The sequence below is a fragment of the Lagenorhynchus albirostris genome, chromosome 6 (assembly GCF_949774975.1).
Source record: "Lagenorhynchus albirostris chromosome 6, mLagAlb1.1, whole genome shotgun sequence".
Lineage (NCBI taxonomy): Eukaryota > Metazoa > Chordata > Mammalia > Artiodactyla > Delphinidae > Lagenorhynchus > Lagenorhynchus albirostris.
Window position 1 is genome coordinate 103,476,806 of NC_083100.1, and position 17,757 is coordinate 103,494,562.

General features: G+C 42.0%; 1 protein-coding gene across 1 annotated transcript in view; it reads left to right on the forward strand.

Moving 5' to 3' along the window:
* Nucleotides 1-17,757, forward strand: part of NCKAP5 (NCK associated protein 5) — a 1,037,966-nt gene that overhangs the window by 709,296 nt on the left and 310,913 nt on the right. The window contains exon 6 of the mRNA XM_060151527.1: nt 1,227-1,314. Coding sequence (XP_060007510.1) covers nt 1,227-1,314 — 88 coding nt within the window. The remainder of the gene's footprint in view (nt 1-1,226; nt 1,315-17,757) is intronic.

Consider the following 17,757-nt stretch of genomic DNA (forward strand, 5'->3'; position numbering starts at 1 on the left):
TGAATCCTCACGGATGAGTCCCAAGGATAAGGCCATTCGAACATAGTTTGAACATACACAGTCAGTGCCTGTTACAGAGTAGGCACTTAATATTTTTTAAAATGAATTAACAAGGGATTCATATAATAATGTCTACTGAGTACCTACTTTATCTGTAATTGAGGGAAGTACATAAATACATGACATGATTCTATATCAAATATTGTAATTTACTTCAGAAGACAAAGCATGCATACATGAAATCTTTGAGTATTAAAGTGGAGAGTTTTTAAGTGATAGAATGAATGATTTAAAGTATGGGGCTATAAGAATTCATAGAAGTAGGGGACTAATAAAGAAGTCTCTTAGGAAGTGAAACTTGAGGTGGATTTTGAAAGATGGATGGCCCATGAGAAGGTGAAAGGGTGTTGGCATTCCAAGAAGTAGTAACAGCCTGAGACAATGTCTGGAAATGGAAATGGGTGTGTGTGTTTTACTCTTTACTTTTGGGTTTGGGGGAGGGGGTTGGGAAGGGGAAGGGTTTGAAGTGGGTATTTAAAATACAATTATAGCATACAGTATATATTATAATATAACCTATAGAGTTACTCATAAATGTGCACTAAGATGTATTTGTAAAGATATTTCTTAATTCAAATAGCAAGCTTTTTTGAAGTAATTTAAATTCCATCAGCAAGGGAATGGTTAAATAATTTATGGTGCCTTCACATCATGGAATATTAGGAAGCAGTTGAAAAAAGTAGATCTTTGTGTGCTGACATAGAAAGACCACCATGGAAAGACATAACAGTGTATTAATGGTGAAAATGAATTCATGTAGGAGTTGTCAACTTTGAAAACTGATTTTAAAAAGTCAAAGTGGTATTTCAGGAAACTTACTGGGGTGACACTGTGTCAAACTGAAAGTGAAGAGGGATGTTGGGAGATGTTTGCATGTGTACATAGTAGGCCAAGGATAGACACCTGAATGGTAAAGAGAGAGAGAAGCCAAAGCCATTCTGCAGAATGATCGCAAAGGACTTCATGACAGATTCTTAATATAGGGGATGAAGGAGAGAGAAGAGAAAAGAGATTTCCAGGTTTAAGTTTAGGGAATAATATACTAAAGAATGATTTCTACTAACTGGAACAGACCCATGTTAATAGGAAACATTTCTTAAAGAAATCATTTATTCATTTATCTATCTACCTGTCTATTTACTTATTTATTTCTGCTTGTTTTTCAGGATGGAAGAAACAGTACGAAATCTACTGCAGAGTCAAGGACCTCCAGAACAGAAAAAAGAAGAAACTGTTAATATAATGGTCTATCAGGTACACCACGTGTCTTGCTGTTGGCTGGATACTGGTTGGCTTGTTTTGCTTGGATTTCTCTAGCTCTGTCCTCCCTAACCTGGAGATAAATAAAATAGCATGGTCCAGACCCCAGTGCTGGGAGCCACACCAGTCACCTCTGTTACCAGTCACCTCTGTTGGAGGAATACTGTACACATTCATTTAACTCATTCATTTCTTGTACTTTGTGAAAGGAATTGTAGGTTTGGTTGTAGGAAGGTGCAAAAAATACGTTTATAGAGATGCAGAGAGACCTATAGAAGTATCGCGGTACTCTGTGGTCAAGGCTGTAAGAGAGGCATGTACAGCATTCTCTGGAACATGGGAGAGGCGCTGACTCTTCCTGCCCAGGGAAGGTAAAGAATACTTCCCAGAGATCTGACATTTAAGGTGGACCTGAGGGGTAGAGAACAAGAGAAAGAACGTTCCAGGCAGAGGGAAGCCTAGGTAAAGGGGCAGTGGTATGAATGTGCATGGCAGGCTCCTGGAGAGTAAGAAGCTCACGGACACTGCATCATGGCTGGTGAGATGACAAGTTTGATGGTGAGATGACAAGTTTGATGGTGAGACTGAGGGGACATGGAAGAGCTGGCCGAGGTTATGCCTGTCTTCTCAGCTCATGGGTGTGGTCTTGCTCCTCAGGCCATGTGGAGTCTACAGAGGTCCAGAGAGAGTCAGTGGTCAATGCACTACCAAGTTGTCTTTTTTTCTTTTTTTAATTAATTAACTTTTGTGGTTGCACCGCATGGCACATGGGATCTTAGTTCCCCGACCAGGGATCGAACCTGCGCCCCCTGTATTGGAAGTGCGGAGTCTTAACCACGGGACTGCCAGGGAAGTCCCAACAAGTGATCTTCTGATAGCCCTTATCCCATGGTGTTTTAACATTAGTGAAGTGACCAGGCTGGGAAGCAGGGCATCTAATCTGAGCGTGACCCAAGTTGGCCATACAGATGAGAAGCCTCTGACAGCAGAAAGAACCCAGGCACTCTATCTAGATCAATGTGGGACTTTCATTGAAGAGCACTGAAAATCACAAATAGGCACCCAATGTCCACTGCACGACTATGCATAGGGGGCTTTCAAAACCTAAAGAAGGAAAGGAAGTGGGCCAAAGTTTAAGCTGATCACTGGGCAGCCCTAGGTTTTGGCTAGCAGAAGAGCATGTGGGTGTGGGGAGGCAATCCTAGGAATCTGGCTGGTAAAGATCGTTTCACACTAGCGTCCCTGAATTCACGGGTTCTGGGCTCTGCAACCCCACTTGTGATGACAAAGATCGAGAGGAATCTGACAATAAAAGTCACAGTATCATATAAAGTTAAGAAATCTAGATAGAATTAACCTTAAGAAGTCTATGTCCTAAATCGTTGACTCTTGAGACATCTACAGAAGTACAGTATGACAACGGGGACAACTGTTCTCTATCTCCAGTGAAAGCAGTATAACGAGTTGACTTAAGCCTCCTTGGAGGAGATAAAAGTTAGCTCCATAGGGACTTCGCTGGCTGTCCAGTGGTTAAGACTTCACCTTCCAATGCAGGCGGTGTGCGTTCAGTCCCTGGTCGGGGAGCTAAGATCCCACAGGCCTCGTGTCCAAAAAACCAAAACATAAAACAGAAGCAATATTGTAACAAACTCAATACTTTAAAAATGGTCCACCTCAAAAAAAATCTTGAAAACAAAGTTAGCTCCATAACAACAGTAGAAAAACTCTCAAATGCATTTCTCAGGGAAAGGTTTAGATTCTTCTTGAGGTGGCCTTCACATAGGAAAGGCATGCCCGGCTTTTCCTGATGTGTGGTCGCCTACGGTAAGGATAAGTATTTAAGTCCTCCTAGCTCTGAATCTTTCCTAGGTATTACATTTGCTTTGGCAGAAAATTGATGTATAAGTAAAAACTCAGACTTGACTCTGCATTAAACGGTTCTGTTTAGCCTGAAAGAGTCATATGAACCTGAAATGTCAGTCTTCTGTCCCCACTCACAGGTAACACCAGGCTTTAATTAGAACTAAGTAATTCAGCATCCCTCCTGTGCTTTTTCCAGTCTCCTCATTGTGGCTCTGTTTCACCAAGTTCTTATTTTCTTTTCATCATTCTTTGCTAATCTCTTCACACTCTCGTTAGCCAAAACCATGGTATACACTCTTATCATCAGAATTCGTTTTGTGAAACCGGAAGCCTCTTAGAAAAACAGAGAGACTTTTAAAAATGTGTTTTCCAACTATTTCCTCTTAATCACCCAGTCTGTTAGATTTGAGGGATCAGCTCTTCTCTCTAGAGTGGAGACAGTTACTGATGTGAACTCATGCTACACGGAAGGGATTTTTCAGCCATTGCTCTCATTGGCCTCAGGCTCATTATCTGGAAAATTGGAGAGAGATTTGGGTTACATGAACCATAAAGCGTCGTTTGTACATTCAACAGCTATTTATTGAGTTTTTATTGTGGACTAGGCACAACGTTGTCCTCTGGGGATTCAAGACATGAGAATAGAGAGAAGGGTGGCACTGAGTCCCAGGGAGGTCCGTCACCTCAGTCATCCTAGTGTTCTAAATATGGCGAATAGTAGGAAAATCGGCTGTGCAAGATGTATGTGGTGAAACCAGTGGACTGCATAGTTAACACTCCCTGAAGCCGAATTCTTTGTTTTGGCTAAGAGCTGGGAGATGTATTGCTCATAATATGGAAGGTTATTAGCACAGCTGACTCAGATTTTCCAACTATAAGATTTCTCTGACAGGAACCAGAGGCCCATGCAAAGCTGAGACCCACAGGAAAGCCAGAGTGAGTTTTATTTTCCATCATGGAAGTGTTTGTTCTGAGGCTTTTATCATCGAGTTAATAACAGTAGAGTAACAGCTTTCTGAGTTCCAGGCCCGTGCTAATTGCCAAGCATGCATGTGAAGGGTGGTCGTAGTTTGTTCAAGGGGCGTGTTCCTGAAGACTTCTCAGAGTTGGTTACTTGTATCATTTAGAGCTTGTGTAATTTCACCTGGACCAGCTCAAAGGTCAGTAGGTGTTTCTGTTCAGCAGCTGAGACAGACCCGCCCTGCGGCTGTCAGTGGTCTCACGGGCTTTGTCACTGTGCACTTCTTGACTCTTTGTAATTTGGAGAGTTTGCATCATCTCAAGGTTTGGGCATGAAGTGACATTAACGCCATTTTTATGTGACTATAGTTTCCAATGTGTCTAGTTCAGAGCCCTGTTGACTGTGACTAGACTGTAGCTCATTCGGTCCCCACAACTGTGCAGGAAGTACTGTCACTATCCTCACGTTAGTGAGGATAGACGGGGACGTAGGCTCCCAGAGGTGACCTCTTTCCCAAAGCTGCAGCCTGGAAGTAGCTTAGAAGGGATTCGAACTGTAGTCAGTCTGACTCCATGGCCTCGACTCTATGCGGAGAATTTCTGGAGAGATGAACTGATGGTGCCCAAGTTATGTAGCTAGATACCATCTAAGTTGGGACTTGAACCTAGGCCTTTCCACTGGCTATTTAGAGCTCTCTCCATTCATTCATCCGTCCATTCATTTGCTCATTCATTCATTCAAATGACAGTTATTCATTTACTTTTGGACCTACGTATGTTAGATTCCTGTTGCTGCTGTAACAAACTTAATGGCTTGAAACCACACGAATTTATTCTCTTATAATTGTGGAGGTCCAAAGTCTAAAATCACTGTACTGGCGGGGCTGCATTCTTCTGGAGGCTTCAGGACAGAATTATTTCCTTGCCTTTTCTAGATCCTAGCATTCTTTGGCTTTTGGCCCTTTCCTCCATTCTCAAAATACATCACTTCAGATGCTGGTTCCATTGTCATTTCTCCTTTTTCGGAGTTTGACTCTCCTCCCTCCCTCTTATAAAGGGACTGTGATTACATTGGGCCCATCCCCATGATCCAGGATAATCTCCCCATCTCGAGATATTTCGTTTAATCACATCTGCAAAGTCTCTTTGGCCATAGAAGGTAAGGTAACATATTCACAGGTTTTGGGGATTAGGTAGGATGTGGACATCTAGGCGAGGGACATTGTTCTGTCTATCACGCTAAGTAACGCATGAACCCAGCAGGCTGGCAGTACCTAGCCGATGCCAAGCTAAGTGCTGGAGATACAAAGAGGCCTTTTCCTGGAAAGCTCAGTTTATAGGATGCTGGAAATTGGGGAGGGAAGGCAGATAATTACTTGAATATATGCAACAATGTGATAGGAGCCCACAAAGCAGCTTGCACAAGTTCTGGGAACAGAAAGGAAGATGCCACCAAACCTACTGCACTGCTCTCTCCAGAGACTCTTCTCCTGCCTAGGACTTCCTTTCAACAATCCTTTAACCTTTTCTTTTAGTCTCTGTTGTCATGGACTCAAGAGGCAGGCACCCCACAGCCTGCCTTTCTCAGAACATCTTATATCCCTGGTATTTTAATATAACCATCATACTGTCACGACACATATGTTTGGTGCTTTACAGTTTTCAAAGTGCTTACACAAAATGGATCTCATTTGTTCATTTCAACAGCCTCTAAATTAGATATTAACCTGCTCATTTTTAAGGATGAGTCTCAAAGAGGACTGTTTCAACTCTGGCAAATGCTAAGTGGTAGAACTAGAAATAAATCTCAGACTTCCCTAAGCGAGATACATAGAGTGAAACTGATCAATTATCAGTGGGATAATCGGATGGTGGAGCCTAACTTCCCAGCTCACAAAATCCTTGTCTCAAAATACAAAAGTAAGTGAAAGGAAACTGAAATCAATTAATAAGCCATATAATGTTTGTGCCTGACATTTCTTCTGTGGGAGAGACAAGCCCATGAGTAAGAGAAATATTGCTAATATACGGAGGGAAAGTGATATACCTAACACCCAGGATAGGTTCCTTTCATTATGGGAAAATAAAAGACCTCAAAGGATTGTCTGCAGAGGAGACTGAAAAAGGAGAACCATCTTCCATTTCCCTCTTGCTCTGTTTCTTTCCCTAGCTCATTCTTTCTAGGTATTTGGGGGGTTCTTCTGTATCATGTGATACATTCTTGAAGCCCAGGCTACCATTTCATTTAGTTGAGTAGTTAGGAAACATGTTAGAAAAAACATTCATGATTCGATATGAACGGGGGCAGTTCAGCATAAATGAAATGGAGCGGCTAGTTGAGAGGACGATACGCCTTCAGCTTCATCTGTCAAAATATTTCAACACAGGCAACCAAAGATACAGAGAATCGTAACACTAATGATAGATTACCCATTAAAGTCCTCTTGTGTCTGTAGCTACCTTTTGTGCTGCTTTGCTGTAGCTGATAGATTTCCTCTTGTCTCTGCTTTTCTCTATGGAACATGAATTGAACCCATTAGCTTTATTTATTTGGAAAGAAAAAAGTGGACAGATAAATGGAAGCGCTCGTGAGGGGGAAAAACACCTGCACGTGGTACAGCTTCTGCCACTAACAAGACTTTTGGCCTCAGACTGTCACTTAAACTCTCTGAGTTCCTCCTTTCTTTTGTATTTGTGATTGAAGAGGTTTTGGATTACTTTAGGGACCACAAACACAAAAACCTACAATTGCCAAATAATGTAAATGGTTAAAGTAGGCCAGGTATGAGAACAATTGTGTGTCCTCTGGGGGGTTACATTCTATTTTTCCGCTTTTGATAAGGAAATAGGTACAGAGAGATGTGGTGTTTGCTTGTTTTTTGTTTGTTATTCAAAGGCAAAAGTCTTGCTTTTTAAAACCATGCAGTCGCAACCTACACTTGGTTTAATTCCAAAGGGCAGTAGGGAGTGGTGGAGACTATGGCAGACTGACCGAAGAGCCTCTGTCCGGTCTGAAGGCAGCAGTCACAGCCCCACTGCAGCAGATCCAGATGACTCAGAATGCACACCGGTGTGGACAGACGGCCATACATTTCAAAAGAAGATGAAAGTTCAAGTTTTTATGAGCAGTTTCTTAGTCTGTAAATACTGGCTTATTTTTTTTTATACATGGATTAAATAAAACACGTGCTAGACTCAGGGCAACAACCGTCCGCACAGGAAGATGATTTCGAGTGGTTTTCTCTTGCTCTTAGAACTCTCGGATTTTGATGCTTCTGTGCAATCCCATGAGGCCTGGTCTACACAAAATGCAGCATGGAGCACATCACCCTACCGTGCTGTGCCCCCCGTACCACCCCAGGCCCTGCTTCTGACGTGCGCTGAGCAGCTGCTATGTACTGGTCAGAGTCCCGTCATTTCACAAGTGTGAGCTCACTGAATTTTCACAAGAACCATTTGAAATGTCTCCATTTTACAAAAGAGGAAACTGAGGTACAGAGCTGTTAGATTGCCTGCCCAGAGTCACACATCACCAGTGTTGGGTCCCTCAAGTGACTTGGCACCCTTTAGGCAGGCAGAGTAGGTCTCCACAAAGATGGAGTGCAGGAACTTTGTCAGGAGGTGCAGTGTGTCATTGTCCCAGGAGAGGCACAGAGAGGTTGACATAGTACACAGCCCTGTTGTAACGGTGTCCACAATCAGCTCTCTTCACCCCTTTACTCTTCCCATCTTCGTGGAGAGCCCTGCCTGAGCTGTGTAGCTTCCGAACCCAGCTCCATCTCTTCCAATGATGCCCTAAGCTCAGTTATTGATCTCTTAGCCTGTGTTTAAAGCAGTACGGTCTGATACCCAAGTTATTTCCATTCCAAGTGATCTAATTGATAATCAAAATGACTTTTTCCTTAAATAGTTCCTTAAAAGTAGTCTCAGATGTGATTAAGCAGGTGATGCTTGGGTAAAGGGAACCTTTCTAGTCATCCTAAAATCTGTCAATCATCAAATATATATCCAGATTCTTTTATGTACACAGAAAACATGTGACGTAGGCTGGGGCCTTCCTCATTGAAGCCCAAGTCATGCCTAGCAGAGATATTACTTTATTTCATAAATTAGAATTTTTTTAATTGAAGTATAGTTGATTTACAATGTTGCGTTAGTTTCACGTGTACAGCAAAGTGAGTATATATATGTATATATGTGTATATATATACATATATATATATACATGTATATATAACTTCTTTTTCAGATTCCTTTTCCTTATAGGTTATTACAAAATACTGAGTATAGTTCCCTGTGCTATGCAGTAGCTCCTTGTTGGTTATCTAGTTTTTATATAGTAGTGTGTATATGTTAATCCTAAACTCCTAATTTACCCCTCTCCTCCCCTTCCCTCTTTGGTAATCGTAAGTTTTTTTTTATGTCTGTGGGTCTTTTTCTGTTTTGTATATAAGTTCATTTGTATCATTTGTTTTTAGATTCCACATATAAGTGATTTTATATGATATTTGTCTTTCTCTGTCTGACATACTTCACATAATCTCTAGTTCCATCCATGTTGCTGCAAATGGCATTATTTCATTCTTTTTTATGACTGTGTAGTATTCCATTGTATATATGTACCACATCTTCTTTATCCTTTATCCATTTATCTGTTGCTGGACATTTAGGTTGCTTCCATGTCTTTGCTATTGTAAATAGTGCTGCTGTGAACATTGGGGTGCATGTATCTTTTCAAATTATGGTTTTCAAATTATATACCCAGGAGTGGAATTAATGGATCATATGGTAGTTCTATTTTTAGTTTAAGGAACCTCCATACTGCTCTCCATAGTGGCTGCACCAATTTACATTCCCACCAGCAGTGTAGGAGAGTTCCTTTTCCTCCACACCCTCTCCAGCATTTATTATTTGTAGATTTTTTGATGATGGCTGTTCTGACCAGTGTGAGGTGATACCTCATTGTAGTTTTGATTTGCATTTCTCTAATAATTAGTGATGTTGAGCATCTTTTCATGTGGCTTTTGGCCATCTGGATGTCTTCTTTGGAGAAATGTCTATAAATGATCATTCTTATCAGGCATAGGATTTTTTTTTTCTACTTTTAACTTCACCTTCTTTCCCTATAATGACTTAAGTGTATCTTAGGCAAATTCAAAAATGTAAGTGCACTCGAAAGAAAAGTTAGGGTTGAAAAATTAAATAATCACAAAAGATACCTTTCTAAGAAAGCTTTTCAAAATAACAATATTCCTACTATATTTAAAGTGTGAGTTTCCAAGCTTCTAATATAATAGCATTTTTTTTTCTTGAGCATATGTAAATGCAAGACAAAACTGCCATTTGTGGCTCTCAGGAGCTGCAAAGTTCCTGACTCTGTTTCCTGGCTGAGTATCAGAGTCACCTTAGGAAACCTTAATAGATTCAGCTCTCCAGGCACCTTCTTTTATCTCCAGACTTACAATGACCTGTCTTGTTTGGCTGTTTCTGAGTTTGATGGGTCATTTTGATTCCTCTGGTCCACAGATGTGTTGAGGACCAATGAGGTACTTCAAAACCTATCCAGTCCACCACCCCTGTTTCCTCGTTTTGCGAAGGAGAAAATGGAGCTGAAGTTCAGCGCGTGCTATACGCATTTCTGCTGCATCTGTACTGATTCTTTCATTCACAATACTTATTTCAGTAAGTGCCCTGGCATTTAATTAGCCGAGAGATCTGAACTCTTGAGAACTCTACAGAGAGCTTGACTGTAATTTATACAGATTGTTCCAAAAAGTGTTTGTTTCTCTTTTTTTACCTAAACAAAATGTGGTGAACAAATGGGAATCAATAGGTCAGCAGTGAGTACATTCCCTGAGTGCACACCAGTTGGGAAAAATGATCTAAAATTCTGAGTGTTGAGAGAGTGGCTAAGTCTTTACACAGGTATTTATAAAATTCTGATACACGATGGGATGGGAAATATTTTTATTGAGTGCTTTTATTTACGTGGCCTGTAATCTGAGGAAGTCTCAAGTGCCTTTGATTCTGCTTGAAGAAATTTGGCCTTTTCTCTGAATTGCTGTGAACTTTGAATTGCTGCTGAAGTGGGTAATGGTAATAAAGGGAGTATTTTTATTGTGTGTTAAGTTTTAAAGGACTGAAACTGTTCCTCAAGGAAGCGGTTTTCTTCCTTCCTCTTTCTGTTTAGTTTTAAGCAACATGCTGTCTTCATATAATAAGTTTAGATAAAGGAGGCAGGATTTCTTAAAGCCAAAGTGAGATTCAGTGCAGCCAAAATCATTGTCCTTCATAAAATATTCCTTTTCTCTTGAAAGTATTCTATAAGATGAATGTATGATTTTACACCCTACAGAAATACTTTCCAGAAGTTTTCAAAACAGTCTCTGTTAGCACGCTGACTGAGGACAGGGTTCACCTCTGTAATTCCAAAGTCATACAAAATACTTTGAAAGGAATAGAGGAGTTTCAAATATCACTCAGAGTTTAAATAGTTACCTACATTCTTCTTGGAAATTTTAAATTCCTGGCTTAATAGGTTCTGACCCTTCTTTCTCATTCTCAATTTCTGCCTACATTCTGTGTGCAGACACGAATACGTTTCCTGTTAGATATTTTGACCCAGAGCTGAACTCTTATCAAATAAAAGCAGAATGTGGTCTCTCTGTTAAAGCGTATGTAACCTATGAATAACATGGTGCCCCGAAAACTCACCTTCTCTTCCTACAGGTGAGCTGCTTATTGTCAATGAACATGAACTGCTTTCTGCAGCTCATCTCAGCAGAGGGCCCGGCTTTGTTTTGGAAACCCCAGACTGTGTCTCAGGTCAGGAGGCTGTATGGGTAGAAATCAAAGAACGTTGCCCTTTCGTAATTGTGTCGCTTGGGCAAATAGTTTGGGCACCTCAGATCATATCAGTTATTTCTTCCTCTTAGGAAACAAATGAATTTCAGCAGGGCAAAATCACGATGATATCAATCCTCGAACTTTGATCCTATTTTCTTAACTCACATGAGGCTAAAAAACTAAATTTTATTTTTTTTAGGGCTTAGCTTATCAATGCTTTATGAGATGGAGATAAAATTGTGTGTGTGGGGGGGAAATGGACAGTGTTGGAATTAGGCAATAATTAAGAAAGAAGTGGAAAGTACCTGCTAGGAAAAAAAAATCTTTTATTGCTGAGATCTCTCTTATACTGTAACCTTTCAGCTGTGTTGTCCCTACTGATTTTGCACGCACAAGCTAACACAGCATGGCAAGAAGAACCACCAGGTGTGGGGTGAGAGGAAAATGGTCTGGGTAGGGGTCTGCTGTCTGGGTTGAAGCCAGTGCAGGGTTCAGGTGTTCACTGGCCTGATAGGCACATCTGAAGAGGCAGGACCACAGCCCTTGCAGGCTTAGAATCTTGTACTTGAGCCTGACAACAGCTTCCAGGCTTGGGAAAAGTAGCCACCTGCCAAGAAAGGACCTTCCTCAGAACTCAACTATAAGACGAGGGTTAGACGATGATCAGGTTCTCAACCCACCTGTGCCCCAGCCCAGACCAATTCCAGAGTCTCCAGCAGCTGAGCCTGGGCCCTGGTGAGTTTCAGCATTTCCCCAGGTGATTCTAATATGTCACTAGGCTTGTGAATCGGTCAACACCTTGATCGGAAAGATCTTTTCTAGCCAGCTCAACTCTGTGAGGAGTGCAGGGAAAAGATGCATAAGGAAGTGTGACTTACAGGGTGAAGGGGAGCTGGAAGGTCAGTGGAGATTCAAGGTTTGTTTTCCTTTCCGCTAAGACTTCTGCTGTTGCCTGGAAGGAGAGGTTATCTAATCTAGTTTGCATAAGGTTTATGCCAGCTGTGCCAGGGTCCAAAGGTGGAGGATTTGCAGTCCCCCATGCACTGGGCTGTGTAAACACCTCAGGCTCGGGAAGGATGGAGACAGTGACTGAATACATGTTGTCCCATGCCCGTCCCCCATGCCCGTCTGTTGACCACTTATTCAAATATAGATGCCAGCAGTGCTCAGTTTCTTTTCTTGGCCCTGTGGAAAAGCTAATTCAGATTAATAAAGGGAAGAAGGAGTCTGAGAAAAGGAACGTCGTAGACCATTAAAAAGAGCGCCGTGAGCTCTCGGTGGCCTCTCTCCTTCCAGAGACCCCACGTATAACGGATTGTGGCTGGAGAATGCATGAAGGCGAATTTAAGTAAGAAAACGTTTCAGAGTCAGAGAGACCCGGAAGCGGGTCCCATGTTTCTCACTCGATTAGCTTTTGTCATCTCGGGTAACTTAATCGACTTGAGGCTTACTTTTCTCTTCTCTGTAATGGGTAGAATAAGGCTAAACGGAAAGGTTGCTGTTTTCAAAGTGTGTCACTAGACATGGTTTCATCTAACAGTTGGAGATAGTGTATGATAACGTGGATAATACATGTTAAGTATTCAACAAACAGTAGCTATTATTGTTAAACATCTAGCCTTATCTATCTACTCATCTATTCTTTCTCTTCATATACCCAGATGCTTCCTCTTACCCCACCTCACTCTAGCCTACCCTATCGACTAGCACCACAGAAGGTGTGAAAAACCTAAAGGTTCAAAATTGGAGAAAATGATGAAGCTATGAGAACTGTGGGCATTTCAGCGGGGCTAAACCCAGGATCAGGTCCCCTGACAGGACTGGCCTTTTTGGTGGTATCTTCTCCCATTGTGCAATCTTGTCATCCCCATACCCTATCTACCAATATTTTCTCACTTAGGTATGTTTCCCTGAAATTCCATCCATTAAAGCATCATTCTATGTAAGAAATAAAGAATTAAGAAGATACGTACTTAAGGGGAGTCCTTCACATGTTAGTGTGACCCAGTTAAATCTGCAGGCTTTGCTCTATCAACCCATCTCAGAAAACTGAAATTTAGAATTTGAGGCTTGGAAGGAAAGGAGACAGGAAAATAATTTTCCTAAAGTAATTTAGGAGCTTATAATCCCCTGTGTTTATTAAGTCTGGGTGAGACTCCACCTTGGAGAGGGGTACCAAGGGAGAAAGGTTTTAGGAAGCAGCATAGGGATACGGAAGGGAAGAGAAAGCCAGCAAAAGCAACGTACAAATTGCAACCATCATTTCTATGGTTTGCTCAGTGCCATATGCACACAAAAGAGCGAGAAACTTCTTTGTCCTCTCGCCTTCATATGCTCAGGACCCAGACCTCAGGCTGGGACTACCATAAGAAACCGTTGAGGGCCTGGTATGATCCTAGTGCCATTTTCTTTATGCCTTCTGTGGGATGCACCAGGTGTCAAACTGACAAGTTTAAAGGAACTTTTGGAGCAAGCCCATTGAATTGGGATCTTAAAATGACTTAGATTCTTCCCCTGTTTAAATAAACAGCCAAATATCTGTAGCAATTCATGATGGTTCCATTGTTTTGTAAACTGATCAAAATAGATGTTTTTCCAAGTGTGTTCTGTTGGGTTTGCCACCACACCCTAATAAATTTTGTATCTACGCTAAATTAATAAAGTAGCGCAGTAAATTCATTTCTCCCCATTAAAGCCAAGCCTATACCTTAGTCTGAATTAGTAAGCTTCTACTGTAAGTGATGATCTGAAAACAATGCCATTGCAAGTGTTCTCCGACAGCCTTTTTTATTTCATTTACAAAATAACTTGTACATATATCCTTAAGGTACTAACTAGGCTGTATTTCTCTTGAGTCATTATGTCTAATTTTTCTAATCCAACTATTACCGGATTTTTTTCTTCTCTGTGCATTTTTATTACCTCTTCTTTCCTGAGCATTTGAACATCACCATTGGAGGATCAGTAGTGAAAATTGCCACAATAATAATTACTATGTGCAGCTTACACTTTCACGGCATCATCTCATTTGAAAATCATACACTAACCTTTCAAAATAGGAAGGGCAAAAAGTTCAAGTTCACTTTACAGATAGATGAAGAAACTGAGTTCCACAGAGGCAGTTGACTTTATAAGTGTCATACAGTGTCAGGTCACAGTGGACGTGGTCCTTTGATTCCAAGTCCTGTAGTCTCGTAGGGGTCGCATTAATTACATTCTCTACTAGTGGTTCTCATATTTGGCTGTGCCTTGAAATCATCTGGAGAGTTTAAAAAATTTATGATGTCCTGGTTCCATCCCAGGGATTCTGAGTTCATTGATCTGGGGTGTGGCTTGGGCATGAGGATTTTTAAATCTCCACAGATCAATTCTAACGTGCAGCTTGGGCTGAGAACCACTGTGCTACAAGGCATTAGATTCAGCTGTATATTTTTCCTTTCTTGCTCATCATGGTGACGGTTCTTCCAACCAGGGTCTTCTTTTCATTAACCTACCGCCAGCATTTCCCTCAAAGTAGCCAACCTGCTGCCTCATGTTTAGGAAGCATACTGAGCTTCTGGGGAAGGTAGGAGTTGAGTGGGACCTTGAAGGACATTAAAGTTCAGATAAATGGAAAGGTCCTTTTGTTCTGTGGGTACTCTGATGAGAGACCGCAGAGGATGATGGGTATTCTGGTGAGGTACAGCAGAGGATGATGGGTATTCCAGTGAAGTACAGCAGAGGATTGTGGGTATTCCCATGAGGTAGAGCAGAGGATTGTGGGTACTGTGGTGAGAGAAATCAGAGAATTATGGGTAAACGGAAAGCTTTTAGAGGCCAACAGTATGGGTTCAGATCCTGACTGAGCCACTCACAAGCTATGTAATATTTGAGGATTTACTTAAGCTCTTAGGGCCCTGGAGACCTTCCTCCCAGCCACATTCAGCCCATGGGTTGGTAATGACCTCACTGCTGAGGGGGCAGTGAGGGATCGGAAGGCTGGCTGAGACTTTGGGAGACCATGAGGACGTGCAGCAGGTAGGTGTGTCAGTGAGTTGCTCAGGAAAATGATTGGAGGATAGGGTGGGCCCAGTTCAGAGGCCCGCACCGATGGAGTGAGAGCTAGTGGACATGTCTGGGGAAACAGAAACCCTGCTGGCAGGAAGGCCTTGCTGGAGATGGAAAATTGTTTCACTTGCATAAATAGGAGGGACCCGTGGACACAAAGAAAGAAAGACAAGATTCTAAATTCACCCTAATTAGTGTTGTCTGTTAACTGAGCTTGAGGCCTATTTTCCTTTTTAAAAATGCTAACGAGGACTTCCCTGGTGGCGCAGTGGTTGAGAATCTGCCTGCCAATGCAGGGGACACGGGTTCGAGCCCTGGTCTGGGAGGATCCCACATGCCGTGGAGCAACTAGGCCCGTGAGCCACAGCTACTGAGCCTGCGCATCTGGAGCCTGTGCTCCGCAGCAAGAGGCCACTACAGTGAGAGGCCCATGCACTGTGATGAAGAGTGGCCCCCCCTTGCCACAACTAGGGAGAGCCCTCGCACAGAAACGAAGACCCAACACAGCAAAAATAAATAAATAAAATAATAATTACATCTGCAAACATCCTTTAAAAAAAAAAAATGCTAACGATTAGCAAGTTTCAGAGAGTTACCGAACTAAGACTTTGTCCTTGACATAATGCAAGGCAGAGCCTGGAAGGACAGTGTAAACTTGTCAGAGAGGATGTGGGCAGTCAGGCCCCAGGGCTGCTCCTTGCAATGAGCTCCTCAAACCCCTCTCAGCCCAACAAGTTCAAAACCTTCCACTTGGAGCTGAGTTTCCAGCGTGGCCTGAACCATAATTGCTTCTGACTCTCTTATCGGTGTCTGGGGTCATTCTGGACACGCAAAGCCAGCTGAGTTTGATGGGCTGAGAGACTGAGAAAACTGGGCAGCATCCTTACTGCGTAGCAAGAGCTACAGCCAGAGGGCTTCAGAGCTGGTGTCTTTAGTGATAGGAAGAGTCAATAAAGGAATGATCTGCTATCTTGGAGACCAAGGCTGCTTGGAAGGGGTTGGATCATTTCATATTGTATTAGGGTAGCCAAGAGCTTAGGGCATTTTTACCAACTGTTTATTGTGATGTTGCTGTGTACCTGGTAGCCAGCCTCTGTTCTCCGTGATTTTCTAAGGAAGCAGTTGTAGTGTGACACGTGAAGGTCAATCACTGTACAGAGATGAACAGGATAGTTAGCAAGTCTCAGGTGCTCAGAAGGAGGAAAGTTACCTCCAGTATCCAGCTACATCATTTTGCACATGAGGAAACAATGTCACAGATACCCAAGGGGCTTGATCAAGGCAGCCCTGCCCATGAGTGGCACATCTGGGATGAGAAATCTGCTCAGTAGCTAGTTTTATGCTTCCTCCCTCCCTGCGGCAACAGAAAGTTGCTTAGCACTGAGATGACGATCACTGGGATCTAGAAGACTCTTTGTAGGAGTAAGTTGGGTGACCTCTGGGAGAGCCTTTTGTTTCAGGAACCAAAACTTGGCTGGTTCATTATTCTTTAAACGCACAGAGATTTTGCGTGAAGAAAATGCTTGCTCAAGTTTTTTATGCACATTTATATTACTTTTCATATGTATGTGTGTGTGTATATGTATATGTGTGTATATATATATATAATATTCTGACTTTCCTAATTGTCTATTAGGATCATGCTTATTTCTTGCAAATTTATCTGAATCTCCTTCTCTCTCTCACCAAGATGAATCATCTGGCAGGGTTACAGGTTGTCTTCACCAAGTAGCTCTTTGTCTGTCTACACCCACTGTGGCTGTAGGCAGCTTGTCAGGATGTACGTCCCACTCGATGGCAAAGAAACACCTCAAGTGATAGCTTTCTGCCACTTTCAGGGGTTAGGGATAAAAATAAGAGTTTTAATGTCAAAATGCACACCAGGACAACATTGCTGGCAAGATTTCTTCCATAAAATGCTCAAACAGTTGGGCCCTATGCTGTGCATTGGGTTTTGCCTGACTAGAGAGAGCAGGTATTACGTAAATTATACTAGAAAAAAAAAAGTAATATTCTTGCTTTATCCTTAAGTTCCATTTAGGTGCAAATAAGTGAAGCTGCTCTCTGTTCTGACATGAGCCCCCGAGAGAATTAACTAATCCATCTCTGACTTTCAAAAGTACAACTAATGCACCACATTAGAGCTTTTCTTTCAGGTAACTCCAGGAAGGAGAAAGCAGGGAGGAACTGAGATCTTGATTAGGAGTATGCCTGCGAGTCTCCAGAAATTCCCAGGGCATTTTAGGGTAGACACCTATACGGCTTAAAAGGGCTTCTTTGTGAGATGCGTGTGCTGGGGCTGTCCCTTAAAGCAGAAACATGCAAAATCTCATTTTCTAGGAGTGGAAATCAATGTAGTGGTGCTTTCACCGTTTATGCAAATGGTTTACCAGTCCATTGCTTTATCTTTCTGGTAGCAAAATTCTGGCTTAAAATATTGATAGTTTTCTGTTGCAAATACTTAAGAATATTTAAGTAGTTCAGCGTTAAGCTTGTGCAGTGTCATCAGAGGTAAATCGGGGCGATGCCATCCCTCATTCAGCACGATCACATTCAACAACACTGGACATTCATTAAATGTTTTGTGTGCTGTGCAAGGTGTGGCGATGGGGGTGTGATGAGAGTCTTACATTATAACTGGGACCTACTAAACTGCATATAACATCTGTTTACTGAATTTGGAATGATAACTTTGCTTCTCCATATGAACTATTATTTTTT